Source organism: Mesitornis unicolor, unplaced genomic scaffold (genome assembly GCF_000695765.1).
Source record: "Mesitornis unicolor isolate BGI_N332 unplaced genomic scaffold, ASM69576v1 scaffold24180, whole genome shotgun sequence".
NCBI classification, from domain to species: Eukaryota; Metazoa; Chordata; class Aves; order Mesitornithiformes; family Mesitornithidae; genus Mesitornis; species Mesitornis unicolor.
In genome coordinates, this window is record NW_010156576.1 from 12,529 (window position 1) to 39,462 (window position 26,934).

At 46.3% G+C, this 26,934-nt stretch overlaps 1 protein-coding gene across 1 annotated transcript; it reads left to right on the forward strand.

Moving 5' to 3' along the window:
* The first annotated feature begins 1,766 nt into the window (after nucleotides 1–1,766).
* On the forward strand, nucleotides 1,767–14,111 carry ETF1 (eukaryotic translation termination factor 1). Its single transcript, XM_010193789.1, has 9 exons — nucleotides 1,767–1,941; nucleotides 2,761–2,900; nucleotides 6,159–6,297; nucleotides 7,233–7,423; nucleotides 8,012–8,141; nucleotides 8,910–9,065; nucleotides 9,583–9,647; nucleotides 10,840–10,987; nucleotides 13,154–14,111. Exons 1-9 carry the CDS (start codon nucleotides 1,779–1,781, stop codon nucleotides 13,234–13,236), a joined length of 1,215 nt encoding a protein of 404 aa, XP_010192091.1. The 5' UTR covers nucleotides 1,767–1,778; the 3' UTR covers nucleotides 13,237–14,111.
* Nucleotides 14,112–26,934: the final 12,823 nt, after the last annotated feature.

A 26,934-nucleotide genomic window follows, 5' to 3' on the forward strand; every position in this document is an offset into this window, starting at 1 on the left:
TGGAGAGTCATGGAGTACCCAATGGGCAAAATGGTCCTGTCTCCCACCCATCACGTCTGGATATCTCTAATTCGTGCAGCAAGTGAGGCGTGGTGCGCAGAGCTTTATAATCTCTCGGAAGGCTGAGAATCTCTTCTTTCAGAGGAAGAAATGAACTGCGTGAGCTTGCCTTGAGAGTGTTACTTTCAGAAAAGTCGGAAAGGGTTGCTTTCATTCCCATCAACCTGTTACTCAAAGGAGCCTGCTGGGAATGAGAGGCCATTATATCTCCCCTAAGGCTTGTGCCGTTCACTGGGGTAGCTAACTGCTTTAATTGAGTGTTACATGGAGTATTCTTGGCTGGTGTGACCTGGAAGTCTGATAGCTGTCAGCATGGCTCAAAGCTCCTGGGAATAACGCGTGCAAGTGTCTGTGTGACTTTCTTGATTAGTGTGTATGGGGATCTTGGATATTAAAACCAATTAGTTATCTTTAAGGTCAGGAACTTATTTGACCTACCAGCATCTGTTTCAACTTGGCCTGAATTGAAGATCTTTGGAAGAGAGCTGTACAACTTCTGTAAAGAGGCTAATGAAGTGATGCTTTTTAAAGCACTTCCCTGCTGTCTCTGTAGCCCAAACACTTCAGGCAGGATGCTAGAGCCTGACAATCTGAAACAGCAGCAGGCAGGTGCTGTGTTAGTCTTCTTTTAACATAAGAAATGTAAAAGAGCAAACCCCATTAATTTTTTTTATGGCTGAAAAGCACTTTGTTGGTTCTCTAACTCAGAATCCTGAGTCGAGGTTTTTCACATAGCTTAGTTGGTTTGCCCTTGAGTGGGCTAGAGGACACAGGTATTTGATTTTTATGCTGTTACTCTAACGTCAAGTATGAGGTCTGGGTTAAATTTGAAACAATGTGGAAGCAGCATTTCCAACGTCTGGGATGCTTCTGAGGCAAATGGGAGATACCTGCTGGAAGGTGGACAGGAACTTCTCGATTCTGCTTTTGACTTTGGATGGATTTGAACCACGTGGCTGCTTTGGGGATTAAGACCTCTGCAGGATCCACTCTGAAGCCGCAGGAAAAATGAATATAAAATTTACTGTTTTTCTTTTAACTTAAGCCAGTTCTGTGATTTGTGGGGTCTTATCTCCTGACTCCATGCCTGGGGTTGCTGCTTCTGAACTAGCAGTCTTATGCTTAAGCGTGCTTTATTTAAAGCAGTTGGTGAGCTTCTCTATAAAGCAAAGTACTAGTGGGAAAGTAAAAAAAGACTAACTGCTGCAAAAGGATCCTTCCAGTTCAGTTTCCTGTATTAACCTGAGGAGAACAAAGTGTTAAAACAGCACTTGGGCTGGCTAGTGCTCCAGCTGTCTGAGAACAAATGGCTTAAAAATGTCCCTTAAGTATGTGGCTGCACTGATTTTAATAACCTCTGCTGGGGACTGCTTACAGGCCTTTAGCTTGCAGCCCTTAGCCTGTATGTATGTTCTTTTTTTCCAGAGTAGCATCCCAAGTTTTGGGGCAGCTTTTGGAGGACTTGCTTGGTAGTGGCTAACCTGAACACTTGCTTATGGAGTCAGATCCTCTGAAGAACCTGTTTTGTTTTCTTTTCTCTCCTGTTATGGTCCAGCAGAAGGGGCATTACAACAAGAACAGTGAAGTGAAGCATCCCTGGGGGAGGGAGGAGAGCCAGCTGCATGCATGGAATATGGTATGAATACACTTGTTGCTTTGGCTGCTGGCTGCTCACAACCACTCTTTTTTTTTTTTTCTTTCTCAGCAATGGTACCAGCATGATATCGTTGATCATTCCCCCCAAAGACCAGATTTCACGAGTGGCAAAAATGTTAGCGGATGAGTTTGGCACCGCCTCCAACATTAAGTCTCGAGTGAATCGCCTTTCAGTACTGGGAGCCATTACATCTGTACAGCAAAGATTGAAACTCTATAACAAAGGTAACTTCTAGCTTGTATGGATGCTGGCAGACTTCCCTTACTTGGAAGCAGCCTTAATTTCCTGCATTATGCTGTTTTCTGCTAATCAAATCTGTTGGCCTGTGCTGCTGTTTTGCAATGATGCTCCAGGTATGTTGCCCATGGGTGGCTTCTTCAGGGGTAGATCTCGGGACTAGAATAGTGAGATGGTCTTTGTCTTTAATAAGCGGGCTCATGATTCTGTCCTTCGCAGTGCTGACTCTTCTAAACTTGGCCAGCCTTAAGAGCTTTTCCTCAATAGTTCATTTGCATTAAACTAGTGGGTTTCCATCAAGGAGAAACTTCTGTCTGCGTTATGCATGCCACCGTGCAGCTACCACCATCTGGGGAGGAAATAGACCCAGGCCATCTAAGATGAGTACTGGGAAAGCATTCATCGTTACTGCCTTTACACTGGCAAGTGGCCTTCATTGAGGTGGTCAGTCTGTAGATCACTGTATGGGAACTAAGAAAGCTTCACAGGGATTTTCAGCCTTTTTCTCAGTTCTATGAGCTTGCAAGCTCGTGTGTTTAACTGTCAGGTACATGTTCTTGCAGCTCTGTTGCAAGTCTTTCCATCTTTAGCTTCCTGCTTTAAACTGTTCAGTATAGATGCACTAAACTCGTTTGTTTTCCATTGTAGAGATCTAGGAGGGAATGAGGTGGGGGAAATGGAAAGTAAAAAGCTGGGAAAATTAAATTTCAACTCTGCTTTAGGTCTCAAGGCTTAGTAGTTAGTTTATGATGGATACAGTTTGGAATATTTCTTTGTGATCTAAAATTGCATTGTGTCCTTTATAGTACCTCCAAATGGTCTGGTTGTTTACTGTGGAACAATTGTGACGGAAGAAGGAAAAGAGAAGAAAGTCAACATTGACTTTGAACCTTTCAAACCAATCAATACGTCGTTGTATTTGTGTGACAACAAATTCCACACAGAGGTAAGAAGTCTCCTGTTGTCTGCTGCTCTTGCAGTGTTCAAAGTCAGGCTGCTTTGCTGGACTCACTGGAACAATCCTTGGTGTGCTCGAGTCCACAGTCTGTAGAACTGCAGGCTTTGAGACATCCTGCTGGTGAAGCCACTGGGTGGCTTGTGACTGGCTAGTATGCAGAAAGGTGTGAGATTTGCTGAAAGGAGTTGAGATACTGTCCAGCTCCTACTACAGCAAACTCCTACTACAGCCCAGCTAGTAACTGCTGAGTTTGTGTAACCCACAGACATAAGCTTTTCTCTGTAACTGGAGGCAGGATTTTTTTCCTTAACCTTAGAGGCCCATAGGTCTTATTCCAAGCCAGGCCTTAAAGTAATGCTGAGATATTTGTGTTGCCAGTCTTGGTATCAGATGTGTTAACTGAGACCTTTGATGGAGAACTGGCAAGTGCCTAATCTGTCTGGGGTAAAGTGGGATTATTTTTATCCAACATCTGCTTATTTTAGTTAAATGAATGGTTTGAGGTACCTTTAAAGTACTGTGGATTACAGTAGTCTTGACTGCATGAAGTCAGTTTATTGCATGAAGTCAGTTTATTGCATCAAAGTCTGTTTTGGCTCTGGTGGCAGTTGCAGAGATGTCAGTATTTGTAGTAGGTGACTGACTTTCACATTTGTGGTGTTCGCCATGATAAATGTGTAGATTGAGACTTAATTGCCTGTTATCAAATCCGTATGACATGGGCTTCACAGCCCCTTCAGTGATGTAGTTGTGCTTGTTTGCTTGGGTTTTTGGAGGTCTGGCCCACGATTTGGTTTCATAGGAGTACAGGAAGGAAAGGTATGCTTGTTGCTCGGGTGAGGTACATCCCTGTTATTCTCTCTCCATACCAAGGATGAAATCCCAATACATCTTTGACCTACCAGGAATAACAAAACCGCACATGGGTATATCTCTTGAGTTCTGCTGAGCCCATGTGTCCATAGGCAATTGAAAGCAAGAGGTAAATAAGAGAAATCAGGAGAGAGCCAGAGGTGGAAAGCCAAGGGGAGATGTTTGTCCCAGCAGTTGTTGGTAGTGGGAGGATAGTGGTGGGTTGCCATCGGCTCTGTCAGGAGAGGGATTCGTTTGGTCTTGGCTGTGGCTACCGCCTTCAGGGCACTAATTCAATACAAAAAAAAAAGTAGCTGCTGCCCAGTGGGCTGTTCCCAGGAGGCAGCTGTGAATACGCTCTTGCTGGTGTGGAGCATTGTTTAGCAGAAGCGGCAATAACTTGAGAGGAATTTGTGGTGATTTCTGCTACTGATGATGTGGTTGCTAACGACACCTTTCTCCATGGGCTGTTTGCTCTCCTGTGCCTTTTGAGAATGAGATTATTTGATTTGGTATTGTATGTACTGCAGAATGAAATCTAGTAGTAGAAGCCTGCTGTATACTGTCTTCAGTTAGCACTGAAGTCTTGATTTACCTATCTCATTTGGTTGTAGAGCTGTGCTTTTTAACACAGTGGTTCCCCCAAACATACAACTAGAACTCAACAGGCAGAACATCTGGCTCGGCACAGCAACACATTTCCTATGGAAGTGAGCAGAAAAAGGACATGATCTTCACCTTCAGGCTGAAGCTGCAGAGAGAAAACTCAGCCCAGGCTGAAGAAACAATAAAAGCAGTGGTCCCTTTTTTTTGTGCTTGATAGGTCAAACAGTGGAATAGCTGACATAGAACTAATGAAGGGGAAACTGAGGAAATCACTGATCACTGGGTACTTTATTAAAATAAGAGGGAATCAAGAACATCAGACCTGTAGTCATCTGCTGCTGGCAAGAGTATCTGATAAGATTTCCTCTGGATATTTTATTGCCTGCGTGAAACCGAAGTAACTTCCCAAGAGGCATGTGAACCCTGATGTGTGTCTGAAGGGTAGGATTTACAATGACTTATTTTGATACCTTGGCTGGAGCATTCATTCCAGTCACACGATTTGCCTGGCTCTGTCCCAGTTAAAAAGATTGCAATGTAATGTGCCACTTCCTCCCCTCATTCATCCCACTGCTGAGGAATTAATACAGAATATTTATTTTGGCCAGTAGATTCCATTAAACCATGGTGTCTGTTTCTTTTAAGCTTGAAAGCTGTAGACTTGGTTGTGTGGATTTTGGATAAAGATGACTGATGGTTTTTATCCGTTCCATTCAGCCTAATAATCGGGCTGCCAGGCATGCAGGCAGTTAAGGGTCCTGTGCAGTAAACCAACACCATCACTCTTTCAGTATTAAACTGGTGACTTAAAACAATCTGGAATCTGACAAGTTCTCTGTCCTGTTGATGTGTACTTTTGTCAGCCAGAAAGAGGATTCTCGCTATTACTTTTTTTATTGGGCATGTACAAGTGAACAGGAGCGTGTGTGTGTTGGTGCTGAATATGCCTACCCATTCAGGCTGCCCTTGAGGGAAAGGCAGCTGACGGATTTCTTCGGAAAAGCAGTGCTTTAGTTGTTAGTCAAGTTCAGTGACCTTACAGGATGAATTTAGCTGCCTTCTTTTAAGAGAAGAAAATTGAAGGATAACTTCATTTTCCAGCAAACGTTACGGCTGTCTTTTCTGTGGCCAGCTATGCACAGGACAATTACTGTGATTATTGCTGTTACTTAATTCTGCCTTGTAATGCTGAATTTGTCGGAGACACTATAGACTTCATCATTCTGCCGTTGGGATTTGAGGTCAGCAAGTGCAGCAAACCCATATTTGTGGTGGTTGGCAAGTTGAAAGTCTGTATCAGTGCTTTGCAGTATGAAAAATGAACTGACACGTAGCTCAATCGGTGAACTAAGCAAGTTCTGCTTTCCTGGCTGGAATGCTAGGAAAACTACTCTTCCAGTTTTGCCAACCAGAAGGGTGATGTGGCCTCACAGAGGTGTGATCCAGTTCACTTAACACTTTCCAGAGCCAGTATTTAGAATTCTGCTGTTACACCTGCCTGTGATATCGTGTGATGAACTGGTAGTGCTGGAGAAATAACTATCAAGCTTAAACATTAGTTTCCTTTCTGCTCGTGGCAGCACTGTGTGAGATGGTAATCTGGGATAGTCCCAACTCCCAAATCTGCTGCTCTTCTAGTTTTGTTTTGTTTTTTTTTTTTTGTAAAAAATAGCAATGACCACCTACAGAACTAAAATTTATTGAGGTGTATTGTGTCTGGTAGCCTTTCTGAACCAGGGTCCTTCATAAGCCTGTGCTTACTGTTGACAACATCATTTTCTGTTCCAGGCTCTTACAGCGCTGCTTTCTGACGACAGCAAGTTTGGCTTTATTGTAATAGATGGTAGCGGTGCACTCTTTGGAACTCTTCAAGGAAACACAAGAGAAGTCCTGCACAAATTCACTGTGGATCTTCCAAAGAAGCATGGTAATGCACTGGTCTGCCACTAGACTGTTTACAGCAGAATACTGCAGGGTGGGATGTGAGGGTAGAAGCAGGGAACTTGGCCTGTAGGTGTTTAGCTCAACTCAGTTCTTTGCTCCTTAGAAATCTGACAGCAAAGCCTCTAGTCTGAGCCTTCTGTCAAAATTAATGCATCGCTGTAATACGGAGTTGATCTTCAATTGGTGCTTTTCATTTCTTGGTGCATTTGACACTTTACTTGGTTTTGGGGCAGTCTTAACTAAGTATTACTAGCAAAAGTAGTAATACTGCTTGGGAGTATCTTTCAAATTTGCATCTGATGGTGTTGCATGCATACCACAGTGAAAAGCAGGAAGCTGTTCCTTGCAAGAAGCACAGAAGCCTAATGGAGCAAGCAAAATTCTATTTCTGCTACATGATACTGTATGTTGTGAACCACTGATGAGTTCAGCAAATTGTCTGCTAGCTACTCCTGGCTTACCATCCTTGTAGATTAGGATGAGACAAAATGAAATAGAAATGTCTTCCCCAGTTTCTGTAGCAGATACTGCTGGGATGCATTGCCTTGGCAAGAAAAGTATTTGAGGCAGTGTAACAAAGGAAATTGCTTTTAATGAAGGTACAAGACATGGAAGTTTTGAACATCTGTGCACATTTTCTATAGAGAGTTTTGAGTCTCTATGAAGAGAAAAAAAACCCCACCAACATAATTCCCTCTGTGGGTTACACGGATAAAATTTTCTTGCTGTGAATGAACCTTCTTTATTCACTTGCTGTTTCCATGAGTGCCCTTGGCTCTGCTTGTGGCAAACTAATTCTGAAGGCTGCAGCTGCCCTTGGCTTCAGTTATTCAGGGCCCAGTTGGGACCATGTACTAATAACCTTCCTGAAATGAAATGACTTCCAAATTGCTACCTCACATCTGTTCTCTCATAAAGGTAGAGGAGGTCAATCTGCCTTGCGTTTTGCTCGTTTGAGAATGGAAAAACGACACAACTATGTAAGGAAGGTAGCAGAGACGGCTGTGCAACTGTTCATTTCTGGCGACAAGGTGAACGTGGCTGGTCTCGTTTTAGCTGGATCAGCTGACTTCAAAACTGAATTAAGTCAATCTGACATGTTTGATCAGGTAAGTGACCTTTTCTGAGCAAAGCCCAAATGTTTAAGCTGTCAGTAGTAACACGGTGATATTAGCAGTAGCTCTGGTATGAGATGCATCTCAGGAGGAATGTAATTTTGGTGTCTTAAGTGATTTGATCAAAACTAAAACCTGATATCCTAAAGACGTCTCCCTTTCTAATACCTCCTGCAAGGTGGCATGATCTCCTTTTCTTAATAACAAGAAGGCAAGATGATCTCCTTAATAACAAGGAGGCAAGATCTCCTTTTCTTAGTAACAGTGCTACTATAAGTGCTACTATCTGTCCTTCCTGGTTTGAAACTGGCATTCATGTTCTTTGTGTTCCCAAATCTAAACCTGAAGAAGATTTATTGGAATTAAACTTGACTAAACTTAATCTGTGTCCCCATTTCCTGAAAATTGTGCTTCAGTATTAAGCATTTAGTGGTTCCTCTGACTCAGAATCTCTGCTTGCAAGTGAAGCAGAATAGATTAATGCTGTGACTCGTGTCAGGTACTTATTCTTGTGGCATTATGAAGTAATCTTACAGCAGTGCTGTGTAATAGACTCTTCTTTCATGTCTCTTTTTTGTTTAGCGGTTGCAATCTAAAGTGCTCAAACTAGTTGACATTTCATACGGAGGAGAAAATGGATTCAATCAAGCAATTGAGTTGTCAACTGAGGTCCTCTCCAATGTGAAATTCATTCAAGAGAAAAAACTAATAGGTATGTGACTATATGTTTGGCCTTCTCACAAGCCTAATGTGCTTGACTGAATATGCTCATCTTGCTTTTAGACTTCCTGGTAATGTCTTTGTGTGCTGCCTCAGCCCTGTGATACTTTCTGAATTGGGCAGAGCATGACTTGTAGTGATTTTGTTACCTGGACACCTTCTCAAATGCTGCAGGACTTAAGGAGTACTTTAGAAGTGGGTTTTTTTGTTGTTTTTTTCCCCATCAAACTTCTCAGATCTTTGTTTATCCTTTCATCAGAGATTGCCTTAGTTTCAGGCCTTCTGGTGACATTTGGGTGGGAGAGGAAAAAAACTCCTCAGATTGTTTGTACCATCAGCAAGATGAGAGTTAAGATTTATTTTGTTTTAAGATGACAGTAGAAATGATCCCCTGTTTGACTGTCAGCAGACACATTGCTAATTTGAAAGCACAGGAGGACAACAGTAACAGTAGCTACTTTACAGTGAAAAGAATGAAGTTAAATAGCGCCTGCTGGTGAGTTAGTCCAATTGACTGGTTCACAGTGAAGGGTAAGCCTTTCATTGGAGTGAGGTTCCTGACAGGGTGGTGTTTGATGGAGTTGGCTTTCTACTGATGAATTTTCTAAATTACATGCTTGGATGTGTCGTATCCCTTGCTTCCTTCAGCAGCATTGCCGTGTCCTTCTGCAAGTTTCTTCTTGCAGTCACATCAGGCTTGTATAAAAATCCATGTGGCATGATCAGTGTTCACGATTATTTCTTTGTATCCTCTCTGCAGGACGATACTTTGATGAAATCAGTCAGGACACGGGGAAGTACTGTTTTGGCGTTGAAGATACACTAAAAGCTTTGGAAATGGGAGCAGTAGAGATACTGATAGTCTATGAAAATCTGGATATAATGAGATACGTCCTGCATTGCCAAGGAACGGAGGGTAGGTAGCACTTCTGTGAGACTGCAAGGTCCATGAGGTTTTAACACCTAAGCCGTCCCACTTGAAAAGATTATGCAGAAGGAACTCCTTAAGTAGATCTTCAAGGACTTGGTCAAGGGGATGTTATGTAGGCAGGTCATTAACTTGCAGTTTCCCAGCTACTCTGGGAGAAGAGTCTGAAACTAGTGAGCTTCCACTGTGAAGGAAGAATTGCAGCGCTGCAGTGGCAGTTTGTCATAGAGCTAGCATGAAACCTGCGTGTCAGCTGTATAAGTATAAATGGGATACCAGTGCATTACAGAGAGGAGACTGACTTGACCCTTACGGCCAGAAACACAATTCTGAACTGACTAGAGACAAACCATATGCCTACAGCAGGATCTCTGCCTTTTTTGGTGTTGACATGACAGTTACTCTCTATTGGTGTGCCCTGTTTGGTTTCCCTCTTTAACCTGCATCTGGTAGTCTTACCCAACCTAATGTTTGTTTGTTTGTTTGTTTGTTTTTCCCCACTCAGAGGAGAAGATCCTGTATTTGACACCAGAGCAGGAGAAGGATAAATCCCACTTCACAGATAAAGAGGTATTTCGGCTTTGGGGCTTGTACATTTATTCTCGGTGTACTGGTGCAGCGTTCTGAACATCTGAGCTGACCTTTCTGGCACTCAGATAAGACTTCAAGATGGTAGCCTGTGGCTCTTCCTGTTCACCTTCAATGTAACCTCTGGATTCTAGACTTGCATTTCTCCAATCTTTCCTGCTGCCAATTCCAAGGTTGTGTAAAAGAGCTGAAGTGACAGGCAATACGGGGTCTTTGACCACCATCAAACCACCCACTAGAAGAGTTTGGTAGCCACCATGCAGTGTGCAGGCTAAGGTCTCAGACCATCACTCCCTGCTTATTGGTCAATAAAAACCAACTGAGGCTAGAAACTTACATGGATTTAAGTGCAAGAGAGTGTTTACTTTTAGCTGTATTTGAAATATGGATCTGTCATTCACTGCCTATGAGTTTCTTACCCGTGCAGAACAAAAAAACCCTGTCCTGGGGGCAGCAGGGAGTGTGTGTCTTTATTACTTTGCAGGGTAAGCTGGGCGAAAAAGTCTGTCCCTTGCAAAAATATTGGTCATCTGTCTTGTATTAGGACTGCCAGGGTAGCTGTTTGCAGCTGCTTTTCCTGCTGGTGGGGTAACTGCTAATTCCTTTTGTGCACAGGTTTACAGTGTTGTCTGAAATGATGTACTGGTTCTATGTCAATAATCACTTGACCTTCTACTTATAAAACTATGCTTTTTGCCGCTTTGTATTTGCCTAGATCAGTATGTCCTGGAGTAAACAGTGCCTGGTTAGATGAGTGGCCATGGTCTGTGGAGTATAAAGCAAATCAAAAAACAGTGAAAACTAAGAGTGTAGCATAAAGTGACAGCTTAGCAGAAGAATAAGCAAGGCATTTTTTCTCTCCCACTTCTCCACTAACTTCTGTAGTATGGAAGCCCAAACCAAGGCTTGACAATATTTAATTTCGTTGCACCAGGAGCCATCTGCCTGTGCCAGCTCTTGTCTGATAAGAGGTGTCAGGAATGCCTACTGCCTGGACCCTGGCAAGTGTGTCAGACTGCTCCAGCCTGTGGAGCATGAAGGCTGGTGTCTTAGGATTGAAAAGAGTGGTGATCTTTAAGCCAAAGACTACCTTTAGGAACAACTTTCTCAATACCTAACATGCAGTGTCCATAACATTTTTTATTTTTTTTCCTCCCCTCGAATGACTACAAAGACTGGCCAGGAACATGAACTGATAGAAAGTATGCCCCTTCTGGAGTGGTTTGCAAACAACTACAAGAAATTTGGAGCAACATTGGAAATTGTTACAGACAAATCACAGGAAGGATCCCAATTTGTGAAAGGATTTGGAGGAATTGGAGGTAAACTGCTGGAGAGAAATGTTTGTCGTTTTTAATGGTTGATTTTATAATCTGGTGCCAACACAAGTGGGATTAATCTTACTCCTATTAGTCAGGTACCAGTTTAAGAAAGTATCACGTTCATCAGGGATCTCCAGGTGAATTCATTTCATGTTCAGCAAGATGATGCTCTGTGTTAGGCAGCTGTCACTCTGTTCCTCAAATCCCTTTGTCCTTAAGAGTGCTCAGAGGGTGGGCTGTCCTTCTTCCCAGCTGCTGAATTTCAGAAGGGCAGTGAACTGCTTCATTCTGTCTGGACAGTTTTGTGGCAGACCGTGCCCTACTATGTAGAAGCTGTGTACACCAAACACCAGCCTAGTTTCTGAAGCAGTTGGGTATCTGTTACTCATCTCTCAGAACTTCCCTGTACTCTACTCCCTGGTCATCCTCTTTTCAAAATAAAAGGTATTTTTAGTCCCACTTTATGGAGAAGTGAGGCTTCTGAAATCCTTCAGTCCTTCTCACCAGATGGTGAGGGGTCTGGAGAACAAGCCTGATGAGGAGCGGCTGAGGGAACTGGGGTTGTTTAGCCTGGAGAAGAGAAGGCTGAGGGGAGACCTCATCACCACCTACAACTGCCTCAAGGGAGGTTGTGGAGAGGTGGGTGCTGGTCTCTTCTCCCAGGTGATGGAGGATAGAACAAGGGGAAACGGCACCAAGCTGTGCCAAGGGAGGTTCAGGTTAGAGATAAGGAGGAAGTTCTTTCCTGAGAGGGTCATCAGAAGCTGGAACAGGCTGCCCAGGGAGGTGGTGGAGTCACCATCCCTGGATGTGTTTAAAGAGCGGGTAGATGAGGTACTTAGGGATATGGTTTAGTGGGTAGACAGGAACGGTTGGACATGATGATCTCAGAGGGCTTTTCCAACCGAGCGATTCTGTGTTTCTCATGAGCTCACTGGACAGTTTCAGCTAAGGCTGGCAGAGGTGCAGGGAGCTCATGTGCTTCAGTCAAACAAAAGTCTTTAGCAGGGTAGAGCAAAAACCACCTGCCATGCAGCTTGCTCTCCCCAGGCCAGGGATTTCAGGACAAAGCTGATGCTAATTAGCTGCTAAGCAAACTGTTGCCACTTGCTGTGTTCAGGTTGATGGATGTAAAACAGATGAGTGTATTGTGAAGAGGAATTTCTAGGGGCCAGAGAACTTCAGTCAGAAGGAAACAAGCTTTAATTGTTTGGCTGTGTGAGGAGCAACAGGTTTCTAAGTTTTCAGGGTTTGTAATTCCAGAAGTCCTTCCTGTCCTGCCAGACCCAGGCTCTTTGCATGGTGGGGTACTCCTTGAAACCATCCTCCAGTCCCTGCAGACTTGAAAGGAAATACTCTGAATACCCTTCACCTAAGTAAATGTTTCTGGGGATAAAAGCTTCCCAGAAACCTAGGTTAGTGTTTGGGTGGAAGACTCCAGGAAGACAGCCACTAAATACTGCTTTTACTCCACTGTAAAAGTTATTTCAGTGCCAGCTGCCTTCTGAATTTAACTGACAGGCCTTTGTCTGAGCAGTTGTATTGGGTCAAATGATGAGTTGGTCTTTTCTCCCAGGTGATGGGGGATAGAACAAGGGAAATGGCACCAAGCTGTGCCAAGGGAGGTTCAGGTCAGAGCTAAGGAAGAAGCTCTTTACTGAGAGGGTCATCAGAGGCTGGAACAGGCTGCCCAGGGAGGTGGTGGAGTCACCATCCCTGGATGTGTTTAAAGAGTGGGTAGACGAGGTACTTAGGGATATGGTTTAGGGGGTAGACAGGAACGGTTGGACGTGATGATCTCAGAGGTCTTTTCCAACCGAACGATTCTGTGATTCTGTGAGTTACTGGTATTTTTTTGGAGATACAGTCCTCCTAGAATAGGCTCAGCGTTTCCAGAAGAAAGCTGGCCTATGCTGGGCAGGTAGGTATTTCTTCCTTCTGGCAATAAATTGCATCAGGCTGTAACATGAATGTGGCATTTTCACTCTAGCTGTATGTCTGCTGTCCGTCGCCACTTTGAGCCTCACTTGCAATACAAATGCTAAGTCAGCTTCTGAAACTTTAATTGAGAAACTCTTGATGTGCAGACAGGGCTCAGTAGACTGCTTGAAATGCCTTTCTAGCTCATTGAATTTTGAAGAAGCTAAAGCATGTTGTTCTTACCAGGTATCTTGCGGTACCGAGTGGACTTCCAGGGAATGGAATACCAAGGAGGAGACGATGAATTTTTTGACCTTGATGACTACTAGGTAGTCGACCTGGGTCCGGCAAAACGTGCCTCGCCCCTCCAGCATCCAACCCAAGGAGCAAACTCATGGTGGAAAACGCAACAGATCCCTGCCTTAGAATTGGAACATTTCCAGAACTTGATCCACAAACATTGGATTTAAAAAAGCAAAACCCTACACTTTGATTTGTCATAGTGTCAGTACAGCAGCAAACTACTAAGTTCCTATATGCCACTTTGGACTAATTTAAAAAGAATCCCAGTTTTTACTTTTACTCAATGGTGAAATTGGTTGCTCTTGTATTTTATGAAAATGATTTTTTTAACCTTCATGATACATTAACTGCTGTAAACATCTTCCTTCAAAAATTAATAGAAGTAAGATCCTACTGGTTTGTTTCTTTTTACTTTGATTGGAGAAATCAATTGCTGCGTTTTGCAGCAACATGACCCATTTACATGGCATTCTCAGCTTAGACTGCAGAAGAAGAAATGTAATGAAATCGGAGCCATTCATTCTCCTCGAAAGAATGAGAAGGCACTTAACCTAGAGTGCTAGCTTGTAATGTGTGGCTTGCAAATTCAGATGGTTTGGGGAGGCTTACCAGCCAAACGTGCTTTAATCTGTTTGCAGAAGCACTGCTCTTACAAACTGGGAAATGCACTTCGTTGATTGCAGTGAAAATGCTGCTGAAGTCTTGGGCTTAATTTGGATTTGAGCAGTGCAGCCTTCAGGATTATTTTTTTTTTTTTAGTTTTGAAAAATAAACATATGATTTAAGTGAGGTAAGGTACACTTTGGTTTGTTTTGTTCCTCAGTAAGTTTTTCTTCTTGCTTTAGGGACTGCGTAAGGTTTCCTTGATTATGTGAATTTGAACCCACAGTTCTTTAATTGAAGCGGGTATTCTATAGGAATAATGAGTAAGTGGAGTCCTTGACTGAAGCCTTAGTACTGGTGCATTTGGAGCGTTTGGTCCCAATACGTTGAACATCAGCACAACCTGACGGGGACATCTGTTTCCCAGCACTAAGGCAGGCTGTTGTATTGGCTTACGAGTGTCCTGTCAATCTGATGCTGAACTCTAATGCACCCTTCATGGGTTAAGACTTCTGGTTGCATCAAGACTCGAGAAAGCTTGTTGTCATGCCTGCTATATAGAATGCATTTCCACCTACTAGAAATGGCTAAGGGTTTTTCAGGCAGTCTGGCAGGCAGAGGGAGAAGTGAACACTGGCACGAGATAATGCACACGTCTTGCTTCTTTTCGGGGGTTCCTGGGTTCTCCGATGGGCACTCCGACGTGGCGCTGCCTGGGCACTCTGGTTTTCACTGGCTCTGTCCTGGTGCGTCGGTCGAAAGCAGCAGCTGTTCCAAGCTGCACACCTGCCTATTTTTCCAATAATCCTGTTTCACTTGAATGGAGAGGGAGCTTGTCTTAAAATTTCTGCCACCCTGTTCTTTGAGGTCCAAAATTGCTGTCATTGTGAACAATATCACTTGTAACCCTGGTTTGTGACCTGGCAGATGGCTTTGCTGTCATTTTCCCATCAAAGCTGGAATCTCTTACGGAAGGTGTCGCTGGGTCTGCTGTAGATTTGCACAAACCCAGGTTTGAGCACATTTGCGGTTTTCACAGCCATATGTTCTGGATTTTGCCATTGTAAATGGGTCTGATGTGACATGACAAGACCAGAAAAATTGGATGTAAATTTACATTTTTGAATATACTGCTTGTTGTTTCACATGATACATTAGGGTATTCAGCTCCTTTTTGTAGTTTTTATTTTTACTATTTAAGTTTGGAAATGATGCCAAATTTTTGTATTTCTTTAATCAATGTGTTCTCTTCAGTGATATATATTGCATTATATATTGATGTGTATATCAATATATACTGATATGTATTACACTTACACATACAAACACGTTAAATGGGGGTGAAAAATCCTAGCCTTTGCATACTATATAGCCTCTGCAGAGAGATCCCAAGCAGTGATATCTTGGTGTTGTGATGTACAGAAATGGAGAAGAGTATTAAACCATATTTAAGAATATAGTACGGACTCCTGATTCATTTTCTTTAGTCCAGGATACACCTGCTTTACTCTCAGCTTGGTGCCAGCTTCAGGTCAGTACTTGAGTGTTGAGGTAGCTGTTTCATAGTTAGAATATTCATAGTTGAATATTGATGTCAAATCACGTTTGATGTCAAATGACAAGGGGCAGTGGGTGCAAGCTGGAGCACAGGAGGCTCAATCTGAACATGAACAAACTTTTTCACTGTGAGGGTGACAGAGCATGGCCCAGGCTGCCCAGAGAGGTTGTCTGGAGACATTCAAAACCCACCTGAACACGTTCCTGTGTGACCTGGTCTGGTGATCCTGCTCTGGCAGGGGTTGGACTGGATGAGCTTTCAAGGTCTCTTCCAACTCCTGATGTTCTGTGATTCTGTGATTGTGTTTCTTGTTCTCATACAAAGTTGCTCTTTTAAGCTGTAGCAGAAATCTGACTTCAGAAGGGGGGGGAACCCAACAACCCAAGTTCAGAGAAAGTTGTGCTGTGAGTGTCACCTAAGGTGGTTCCTGAACAACTGAGGCAGCTGAAAAATGCCCTGCAGATACAGAAACCTGCCCTTCATATTTCAGGTACAGAGCACCTGGGCATTTCTGATAAGAAGCCGTTGCTATCCTACCTTTTAGTGCAGGACTGACCTGGGTCAGTAGTGTTCCTCCTGCGTGGACCTGCTGCCTCCGGTTTCTCCTGTGTCCCAGCTCGGTGTATCCATGACTTTCCCAGGGAGGACCATCCTCCTTCCCAAGCTGGGAAAGCAATATGTGAAAGACATCATTAATATCTGGAATTGTAATGGGTGCTTTTAAATCACCTGCCAGCAGTGATTGGCTGAAGCTGAGCATCCTCCTCCTCACGCCGCAGTACCAGAGCAGCACGGGATCTGTCCCCTGGAGCTGTTTGTCCATTGCCGTGCTGTGCAGGCTCACACAGCAGCAGGTGTTCCTGGGACCGTAGGCAGACTTAGTTTTTGTATTCACTTCCTCACACTGTCTTTGGTCTGCAGCTGTAGCAGACAGCAGAGCATGGCCTATAGTCCTTGAGTCTCCAGATAACAGAAGTTTTGGATGTGTGATGTTCCTGCTGGAGCAGAAATAAAAATTATGCGCAAAACCACTTTGCTGCCTGAATCTTGTGCTGTTCGTACAGAAAACTAATCACCATTGGGCACGTGGTGCAGATAAAAGGATCCAGCTGAGATTAGCACAAAATGTAAAAAATAAAATAACGCCACCAGCCAGCACAGGTCACGGGAGAGGCTGTTGCTTGCAGAAAACTGCCCCTGCGGTGTCACCGGTTGGTGTAACCAGGCATGTGGATGGATATTGTTCTCAGAAGAACAGAAGTATTTCTCAGTTAACCCTTTACTGGCAGTAACAGCAAACCTGGTTTCTGCTTTTCAGTTTTGGATTTCAAGGGAAAAGGAGGAGCAGGGAAGCCTGGCTGCTGTGGAGGATGCCTGAGGGCTGTCTCGTTCAGTGTCACAGATGCTCCACACCAGATGTGCTTGCAAGCTGCTATTTCCTCACGTACTTATCTTCTTGGCTGGTTCTCAGGTTTCTTCCCCTTCACATCTGTGAGAGAACACAAGTGTGTCTGGTCTGCAGAGCAGCTGTGGGAGCTGTGTGATGGGTCCCCTCAGTGTCCCCATCTGGTCCCCTGCAGGCTGACTGCAAAGGTGCTCACATCTGTAACCCCTCCCAGAGGCATCTCACCATTACGGAAAGATGAGGCCACTGGAGAGAAATGTGGTGAAACCATTTTCTTCCTTGCAGCTGCCAAAATAAGGTTGCTGAGTCCCTTTAACCCTTCAGAAAGCAGTTTCTGTCATGGGCTTGGTGGTGTCCCAGTTGCAGGGGTCGGTGTTAGCACGCGAGGTTCCTTGTATTTGAAAGTGTTGATTTACAGTTGTCTCTTTTCATGTCAGATACCATGGAGCATTAGGTGGGTTCTGCTTGGCGTATAGACGGGAGCATTACCTTGCAGTGCTCTCAGCTGGGAGACGTGACTGCCTTGGCGCACTGGATTGCTGTAACTGGGAATTTGGAAGGGAGTTTGGTGGGGCCGAGTTTGTGCTTTCAGGCACAAGTGGATGCAGGTTTGTCTTTGAAAGCTGGGCAGGCTGGCTCCACTACCTGCTGTGCTGCGGGCTGATAAATAATTATTCCCCTGGAAGTGATCTGATCATAGAATCACAGAATGATTTGGGTTGGAAGGGACCTTAAAGCTCACCCAGTCCAACCCCTGCCATGGGCAGGGACCCCCCCACCAGACCAGGTTGCTCAAAGCCCTGTCCAACCTGGCCTTGAACACCTCCAGGGATGGGGCATCCACAGCTTCCCTGGGCAACCTGGGCCAGTGTCTCACCACCCTGACAGTAAAGGGTAAACTATCTTGATGAGCTGGAATTAAGAGAATAAATAGTCATTTCCAGGATGTTGTGTGGAGCCGCTTTTGTGCATCTTGGAGAGGTTTAAAGTGCCCCAAGGGTTCTGTCCCTGTGCCACCCCACTCGCACCATTTCACACCTGAACATGGCAGCGCGGGACACACACTGCACAGCCGGCTGGGGGGGCTCATGGGAGTGCTTGTAGTGGATGATCATCTTCTGCTTGCTGTCTGAATGCATTTGGGTTTTTTTTCTTGTGCCAAAGGGTTTCAGCTTTTCTAAATGCTTCAACTGCGTGTGCCTCACACCCTCGGCAAGTCCATACTGCTCTTACTGCGTTCCCTGGTCCGGTTTTAAGTTGGCCCTGCATGCTCAGATATTCTGATAATGCTCTTTTAAAACTACTTTTTGTGTAGCTGTAATTAAAGACAGAATTTGCCCTTTAAAACTTGTTATTTTGGGAGCTGGAGCCCGGCCTGCGCTGTTGTTGCTAGCAGGCTACGAATGCCATTGTCCTGGGAAGCCGAGCGCAGCCAGTGGCGCTGGAAGGCAGCTCTGGAATTTCACTCAGCTATTTTTAGTCAGTGGTGAAAAACTGCACTTTTAAATCTTTGTCAGCGCTTAAATAAATCAAAGGGCAAATCGTGACTTGCTATGAGGGGTCACAAAGAGGTGACCTTAAGCTGCTGTGGAGGCTGAGCTGGTGAAAAGGTGTAGTGCTGGGAGAGAAGAGACCCGGTTCCGCCCGGCCATTGCTGCCCTGCTGGGCAGGGGGTGGTAGGACACGGCTGCACAGCTGGAGCCATCCGCCTGTCCTGCTTACCTCTGATGGTCCACGACCATTGCTGCACTGCGGTAGCTTCCAGCTCCTTGCTCTTCTCCCTGTAGCCCTTCTTGGGCTGGTCCCCCACATTTCCCTCTGCCTCCCTGAGTCTCCCCCTTTGCTGTGCCATAGCTGTGTAGGTCTGTGTATGTGGGTCTGCTCTCCACACCCTGCACTGTGGTCACCCTGGATGTGGCAGCTCTTCAAAAGCCGGGACCTGGAGGCAGGATCTCCTGAAGGTCACTGTGGCTGACTATCAAGCTGTCTCATGTTGGACCATTCCCTTCAACTCTAACTGCCTCCATAGCTGTAAGGAAAAAACAGCTCTAACACAGTTTCTTCTTTTTTAATGCCAAGGCAGGAGTTTTATGAGAAGCTGCTTCACCTGTTTGGCCACCAAGTTTCCACATTGACTCAAAAAAACGTCATTCTCTGGCAACGGGATCCTCACAGCCATATTTCCTTGCCTTGGTGTTCCCTGCCATGTGCTTGGAGAGCCCCAGGCAGCTCCTTTGCTGCTCGCTTTCCCCTGTGCTCTGACTTCATGACTTGGTTTGAATGAGACCTTAGACTGGGCTCAGTTGTGGCTCCCAGTAGCCTCCAGTCACCCAAGAGCTGCTCTGCACGTGACCCAGGCTCCGACAGCCCCGTGGAGGTCAGATGGAACCAAGCAGCAGCCTCTGGCAGGACGTGTGCAGTGACACAGGCTGGGCAGGACATCACTGCCAGCTCCAGGACACCCCGAGGGGTCGGCAGGAGAGGACACCCACTGCTGGCTCTGCAGGTGGGTGTGGGTGGCAGCACCAAGCTTGCCCACGCTGCTGGGTGCCGCAGAGCTCAGCACCCCTGGACAGCCCACGGCAGAGCGGGAGGTGAGCTGGGGGTGCTGCTGGCTGCGGCACAGCGGGCAGACGGTGTCAGGAGGATGCAGGGATGGCGATGGCTCGCTCCGCCGTACCTGCTGTGCTCGGGTTCCACCCGTGCTGTCCCCCTGCCCAAACCCACCCCAGGCACAGGACCGAGGGGATGCGTCCCAGACCATGAAGCCTCAATCCCTTGCCAGGGCCGATGGTTTCCATCTCAGTGGTGATTTCTATCACGCTGCGTTATTCATGGAGGTGCTGCCCCTCCCTCCTGGCTGCCCCTCTAGGGTTATCTGCCCCTTTGGAGGAGTTTCCTCAGTTTGGAGTTGTGGGGAGTCTGCTCTGAGCATCTGAGTGTGAGGCCCTGTGCCATGCTTGGAAGGAGCTGGGCCCCCACCGTGCCACAGGGGTCTTGCCCTGTCCCCAGGCACAGCACGGCATGGCACAGCCCCCGGGGAGCGGGCTGCAGGCACAGGAGCTTTCCCCAGGCTCACAAAACACCTCTGCTTGTCTCTAGCTGATTTCTCGGGAGCTGGTTTCAGCCCAGGTTGCTGTCATTTAGTAGAAAATCTCCTGAATGCTCCCGTGTTGCTGCTCATGTTGCTCCTTGAACCTCCCTCTCCTTGAACCACCCACCAGTTAAACTCACTGAAGGGTGGGTAAAAGGTATACATCAGAGCTTATCCGTGAGGAGTGCAGGAGCTGGGTTTGAGAGAGGGTCTGGTACAGGTCGGAGGTGAGCAGAAATGGTACTGGGGTGAGCTCCTCTGCTGTGATTGTAGCTGAGGATAATTTAAATTAAATTAAAATTATTCTCCTGCCCTTCTCCTTGCTGAGGGGGAGATCTCTCACCCCATGGGCACAGACCTGGACGTATGCTGTTCTGAGGTGCTGAGGTTTTAGAGGTGCCCCTGCACCACGGCACCCACTGCCTCACCTCCCGCAGTACAAGCTGCCAGGGAAATCAAAGAGATCTGCTCTTCTGAGCCTCCATCTGCGAAAAGCTGCGTTTCCTTTGGTGTCTGGCCAGAGGGGAGGGAGTCTGCTGGGCTCTGCACTGCTTTAGCTCAGGGGGTCCCGAGCAGTCTCCTGCACTGCCTGGGGCAAAACCCAGTCTGTGGGGTGCCCGCTGGGATGGCGGCATCCAGGGGGAGCCCCAGGGCGCTAGTCCTTCCCAAAAATCTGCCCTGCTGTCATACATGGTAAAAAATAACCTGGAAATAAATTCCTTTTAGGACCAGCAGAAGGGCTGGGGCGGGCTTTCCCTTTCAGTTGTGAAACCGATGAGTGGTTTAGTCCCTCACTGCCGGTGCTGGGAATAAACACCACATGTCTGAATTGCTCTTGTTCTCCTTCAGGGGGTAACTGTGCTACTCACAGCCCCTGGCTGTTTTGTGTAGGTAGGTGGGTGCACCTGAAGGGTACTGCCCTGCAGAGTGAGTCTGTTGGTAGCTTTACTGTCATCTCCCCATCAGTTGTTGGCTTCATGAGGTTTTCTTGCTGTTGGTAGGACCCCAGCTGCCCAAATGTCACGTCCTCCCGCACAGGAGGGAGAGCCAGCGCTGCCTGCTTCCACGCTTTGGGGGCAAACCTTATTCTGAGTACACTGTCTGCTCCCAGGCAGGGGTTTGTCAACTCTTCTATCTCCCTGATGCGTCTGTACATTTAATTAAATACTGAGGGCTGAATTTTGTGGCACCCTCACCATATATTGTGGGTGCTGATCAACAGCCAGCTGAACGTGAGCCAGCAGTGTGCCCAGGTGGCCAAGGCGGCCAATGGCATCCTGGCCTGTATCAGGAATAGTGTGGCCAGCAGGAGTAGGGAAGTGATGGTCCCACTGTACTCGTGTTCAATTTTGGGTGCTGCAATAAAGAAGGTTTGGTTCCTGTGTCGAATGGTGAAGTGACAGCAAGACAGAGGGGGCTGCGCCGAGTGGCGGATGGAGAAATCCTTCTACCTCACCTGGAAATACAGGCGAGAGCACTGGGAAGGCTGCGAAGCAAGGCTGGCTCTGAGGTGATTCTGGTGCTGGTTTTTGTTCTCCCCAAACTGATACGTGCAGTGGGGCTGGGGGATGTGGAACTGCTCGTTTCCCCGTGCCAGGCTCACATAAGGGGCTGTGGGTGGCTCCGGCCGCAGAGGTGCCAGCCGGGACAGTGCCGTTCCCACCCAAAAGTGCAAGTGCAAGCAATTGTTTGAACAAAGTGAAACGGTGTCAAAAGCCTTCATTAAAGGAGTGCTACGGTACGTGATAGTCCCAGGGCTGGGCAGCTCAGGCGAACCAGCTGGTTTCAAATAGAGTTTATTAAAATTTTGGCTTTTTTTTTCTTAACTGAAGCTGACACTCTCTAAACTATTCCCAGTTTGCAAATATCCTTCTGAATTGTGTGAGCTGACCCTGAGGGGTTTTTTTTGTAGTTTTCATGTGACAGGAAATTTTATTCCGTGTACAAGACCAACTCCTGCCGCACTGGGAGGGGTAATTTACGTTACCAGCTTCACCTGCCTGTGTCTGAAAAGAGCAACTGTGTGCTGATTCCTTACATCTGAGAAATGGTTTCTGGATTTTCTGGGAGGCCTGAGGAGTGGTGCAGCTTATCTGAGCTGGATGGTCTGTGGGCAGGAGGCAGGAGGGTCTGTGGAGGAGCATGAAGGAAAGCCCGTGGGCTGCAAAGGGTCAGATGTTAACCATGCTGCTGCTGCGTCTGGTTCTCTGATCTCCAGATCACAAAATCAGGACTGGCTGCTCCTCTCTGGGTGTGACAGAGCTGGTGCATCTGTCACCGGGCAGGGGTTCACACAGGCATTCATCACTATGAATCTGCTCATTTTTTCCCCAGATCTTTAAAAACATCATCAAACCTAGTGTCACCCTGTTTTGGCTACCAAGAAGGAAGAATAAACGTTTTCATCCATCCCTGCCCTGACAAGAATGTTTGTTTATATCTTACTCCTACCAGCTGGAAGTTCAATAATTATTCTTCCAGCAGGAGCATTTGAAATGGATCTGCCCTGACTTCTCTCGCTCTGTAACTCATTCCTGGCCATTGAGTACCCTCTGATCCTTATCCAAACGGCCAAATAAACGATCGTAAGATCCTAAGTTGTGGGTTTTAGTGAGTAGTCTATGTTAGGCTGGGGATTTCAGGAAGGCATACAGAGTTTGAGGAATGGATATCTGTGAAGCTGCTGGAGGATCTGAGCAGCTTTCTCCTGCCAGCTTTGTAGCACATCCCAGAGATTGTGTCATTTTGCCACTGCCTGCCTCTTATCTTTTTTCTTTTTTCTTTTTTTCCTTTTTATTTTTTTCTTCACCTGTCTGCAGCCTCGCTGGAGCTGCAGTGAGACTGGGGACAGTGTCTGTGCCTGTGGGTATGGAGCAGCCTGTCTGGGAGGCACCCGCAGCCACTTGCTTTCTTGCTTGTCCCCTGGCTGCTTAACACCAAGGGAGATCCCTGAAGCTAGGGACAAGCTGACAGGACGATTGCCTCTGACTGGGCTATTCGAGGTCTACAAAAAAGGCCCTTGCAGAGTGGGCATGAAGACTCAGGTGCCCACAGCTTTCAGGACAGTGCTGGTCTCGGGACCTGTGATACGAGTTTTTGGGTTTTCTTTTAAACACATGATTATTTTTCCTTCGATACGCTGAGGACAACATCAACCTCCATGAGTTCTTGCCATGATGAACAATATGGAGGTCCATCCAGTTTCCTGGTGCCAGGGCTTTCTCTCTTCCACTTCGCCCTTGTCCTCATCCTCCCAGGAAAACTGGCCAAGGGAGCACTCTTGGGCTGAAGCTGGCCTGCATCCTGGTGTGCTTCCACCTGACCAAGGTCAGCGTTGGCACTCAACGACTGTCGTTGTCCTGTGTGTGTGACACGGATCTGTCAGCCAAGGCAACAGGCACGCATGGAGTTAAATTTAAATGTAAATTTATCAAAAACCTGGTTTTTCATCCATCTTATTAGACCTTGCCTTGGACATGTCACTCAGTCCTCATACGCTTTTAAGTCAAGAGTCGCTTGGAAATAATTTTACTTTAATTAACAAAGATCAGCATCCTCTGCTCTTGCTATTCTTAGGGTTCTGCACTAAAGCAACATAGATAAATAACGTTTTCCTTAATTATTTTCAACATTCTTCTCCTGCTTTCATATCATAGAAATAGTTTTCTCCAGGTGATTAAGAGCAGATGACAAGCACTCAAGTCCTATCTAACAGCTGATGCCACAGTTTCAGACACTCACTCCTGCTTCTGTAACGTCTGTCATTGCAAGGCATTAACCACTCGGACTGCCAGAATGAGACTATGGATTCTCTCCTTCTTCAAATAAATGAAGGAATTTTTGCCCTTTTTTTTTTCATCTTTTTTTTTTTCTCTTTTACATTTTTTTCCTCTTCTCCTATGTCCTGGGCAACCCTTTCCATAGAAAACTGGCCTTACTGTACAGCTGCGCTTTGGGAAGCCCCACATAAAATAGTGTTGTGCTGGTCAGCAAATCTCTGTCCCTGTGTGTATTTAGACTGAGACAAGCTGATTTTTTTGCTTCGGTGTCACAAACAAGTATCTGCTGCCTTTCTTGATCTCTAGAGCAAAAATCTGATTACAGAGAGAGTGAAAACAAGCTGAATTTTGTCCCACCTTATTCTTGGCACCGCCTTTGTGAGCTCGCCGACGTCAGGGGCGTTGCACAATGTGCAGGACGGGGTTAACTTGACTTGCAAGTCCTTTGTTATAGGTTGTGATGTGAAGGTGGAAAGAGTCCAGCTCTGGGTGCCCAAGTTTGATGGGAAAAGCCCTCGGTTGGTTTTTCATGTGGAAGAGGAGTGTGTCGGGGTCAGGGTCAGTGGGCGCCTGCACAGCCTGAGCTGATGTTGGCATCGGTGTGTGAGTTTGGGTTCTGTAGTCCTGGTTCGAGTTTGGTGTTTGCTTTGTCCAGAAGAATGTAAATGGGGCAGCTTTCGGGGCACAGTAAGGTTTCACTCAGCAGCAGCAGTTGTTTGATGGGGAGGTTGACATGCTCCATGGTTCACCTTTTTAAGTTCTATGACGAGAATTTAGACCTCATGGTAAGTATTTTTTTAGCGTTTTTTATTAATAAAATACATTTCTGCTGACATAAATGTCCTGTAAAGCAGGTGTGCTGTCAATAAGAAAGGACTTTGTGACATTTCAGTTTGTTCATACTCCATTTCTTAACCATTTGGCAGAGGTTTAAACAGGTAATGGAAAAAAAAATGCTTAGGATGAAGCTACCAGATCCGTTTTCATCACAAGCAGAGGCACTAGTGCTGTGCTGTCACACCAGATTGCTGCTTATGACATTTTTGCTTCCAATTTCCAGTTCCCACAAATGCCCTCAGTCCCTGCTGCATCATCAGATCACAGCCTCCATGCCCTTGGTCACCCAAAGGACCTGAGTTTTCACCAGTCCTGCAATCGCACCCAATGCTCGCTCCAGCTGGCTCCCGGCAGCCAGAGCCTGTGGATGCCCGGTGCCTCTCTGCGGCAGTGGCAGTGGAGGGTGGCAGCGGGATACAGGCGCTAAAGGGTGAAAAAGCCACTTGCTGCAAAGGGTTGGGATTGGATGGAAATGCCACCACCAGACCCGAGGGCCTCCATGTTTCCTCACAAGTATGGCTGTCACGGTTTAGAGTTGTTCTGTCACCTGATGGCTCCTCCCTACCTGGGCAGGGGAATTGGGAAAAGGAAAGGAGACCTGTGAGTTAAAAGAGAAACAGATTTAATAAAATAATAATAAACCCAGTATTAATAACGGAATTAATATAAACTACACAGCGTCATGCTCAGCTGAGGTAGTGGGGGAACAGGCCTCAGGAGCAGCACAGCAAGAGAGACCCTCTTAGGATATCAACCATCAAAGGAGGAGCGAACCATCCCCAGCCAAGTCCTCCATTTGTAGTGTACATTATGTTTATGGCATGGAGTAATTTTGGTTGGTCAGCTTGGGGTCGGCTGCCCTGGGTTTCGCTGCCCCCAGCCTCTGCACCTGTTTATCTCAAGGCCTTGGTCACCACACACCAGTGCTGGCCAAAAACTGTGACAAAGTGTCTCATCGCTTTGTTGCCACTAGAAACAAGAGCTGAAGGCTTTTCAGACACGCAGGTTTCCTGAGTAGAAAACTGATTCTAAGATTCTATCCCAGTAAACCAAGACAGTGGCACCTCTCCTTTTCAAGCTTCTGTCTTCACCCACCTCAGAACGAAAATTGCTCAAAAGCATGGGCACTGGTGCCTGGCTGAGGGGCGCCAGCAAGGTAAGGTTTGGGGCATGGGACTGGACAGAACTGGACTTATTAAACAGTTATTAAATAAATTATTAAACTGTTTATTAAGTAAGCAGCACAGTGAGCAGAATCAGCACAGTTCTGCAGTTTGTAATGCTCTCCTAAGTACAATTTGCAGAAGCTGGTACTTTTCATGGGTTTTATTTCCATTTCCAAATGCTACTTAAGGAACAACACTTGATAGTTTGGTAATTCTAAAAACCTTAATGCTAACAAGTGTCTGTGTGTTCACTGTTTGATGAAGAAAACGGTAAAAATAAAATACTATTGGTACTTTAGTTTGTTAAACAAATGTCCCAGTGTCCAACCTTGGGTCCCTCCAGACCACTTTAGAGCAGCGATGCCTCGCCGCTGTGTGGGAGCTGGGACAGGGAGGGTCTGGTCGCCCAAGGGACCATCACAGCCTTCGCGTTCTCGAGGTTTCAGTGTCACTTGGGACTCAGTGAGTAACACCGAGCTCTGCCACCAACAAGCTGGGTCAGAGGTGCTGCAGCAGCTGCCAGCAATCAGCTATAAAACCAACTGAAGTATCGTTCCTTCTGAAAATGCCAGTCTTCCTAAACCCCAACATAAACATCACTGTGGCACCCACAAATCTCACCAGTGTAGCGCCTGACTCGCTTAAAGATTTTGAGCTTGTCCTCCTTCCTCCCCAAGGGTTTCTCATTTTCATTCAAGAGAACACAATCCCCAGGTGTGGCACAAAGACAGGGACCAATTTTCTCTCTAGGCAAGTCAGGATTCGAGAGGGACTTCCTTGTGCATGTGTCACAGCTGATGCAGGGACTGTCCCAGGGACAGGCTGCTGTTTCACCCTCCGTGCGTGTTCATCTAGGTACAAAAGCAGAAGAATGAAATGAAGCCAACTCCTGGTTCAACGCTACAATATTAAAACTGAGATAAAATACATTTATTTCAAGTCATCTATTTGAATCAATTTGTCAAGCAAGTCAGGACGCTGGAAGGCGGGAGGGCAGTGGAGAGAGATGCGATGGCGGGGCAGAAGCGGACGGGGCGGGTGGATGGCGGGGCCCAGCGCTTCTGGGGACGGGGGGGTGGATGGCCCAAGCCCCACGCAGTCTGCTCTTCCACACACGGGCACCGTAAGACACGGCGCAGCACAGCCCTTACGCTCGGCTTGTTCCGTCCTGCAGCCCGTGCAGAAGAGCCCCGTCCTCGACGAGAGGAGACGCCGTCGTTATGACCTTACAGCACCCGCTCGCCCCCTCTTTGGGCCGAGAGGGCGCTTTGCAGCGATGGAA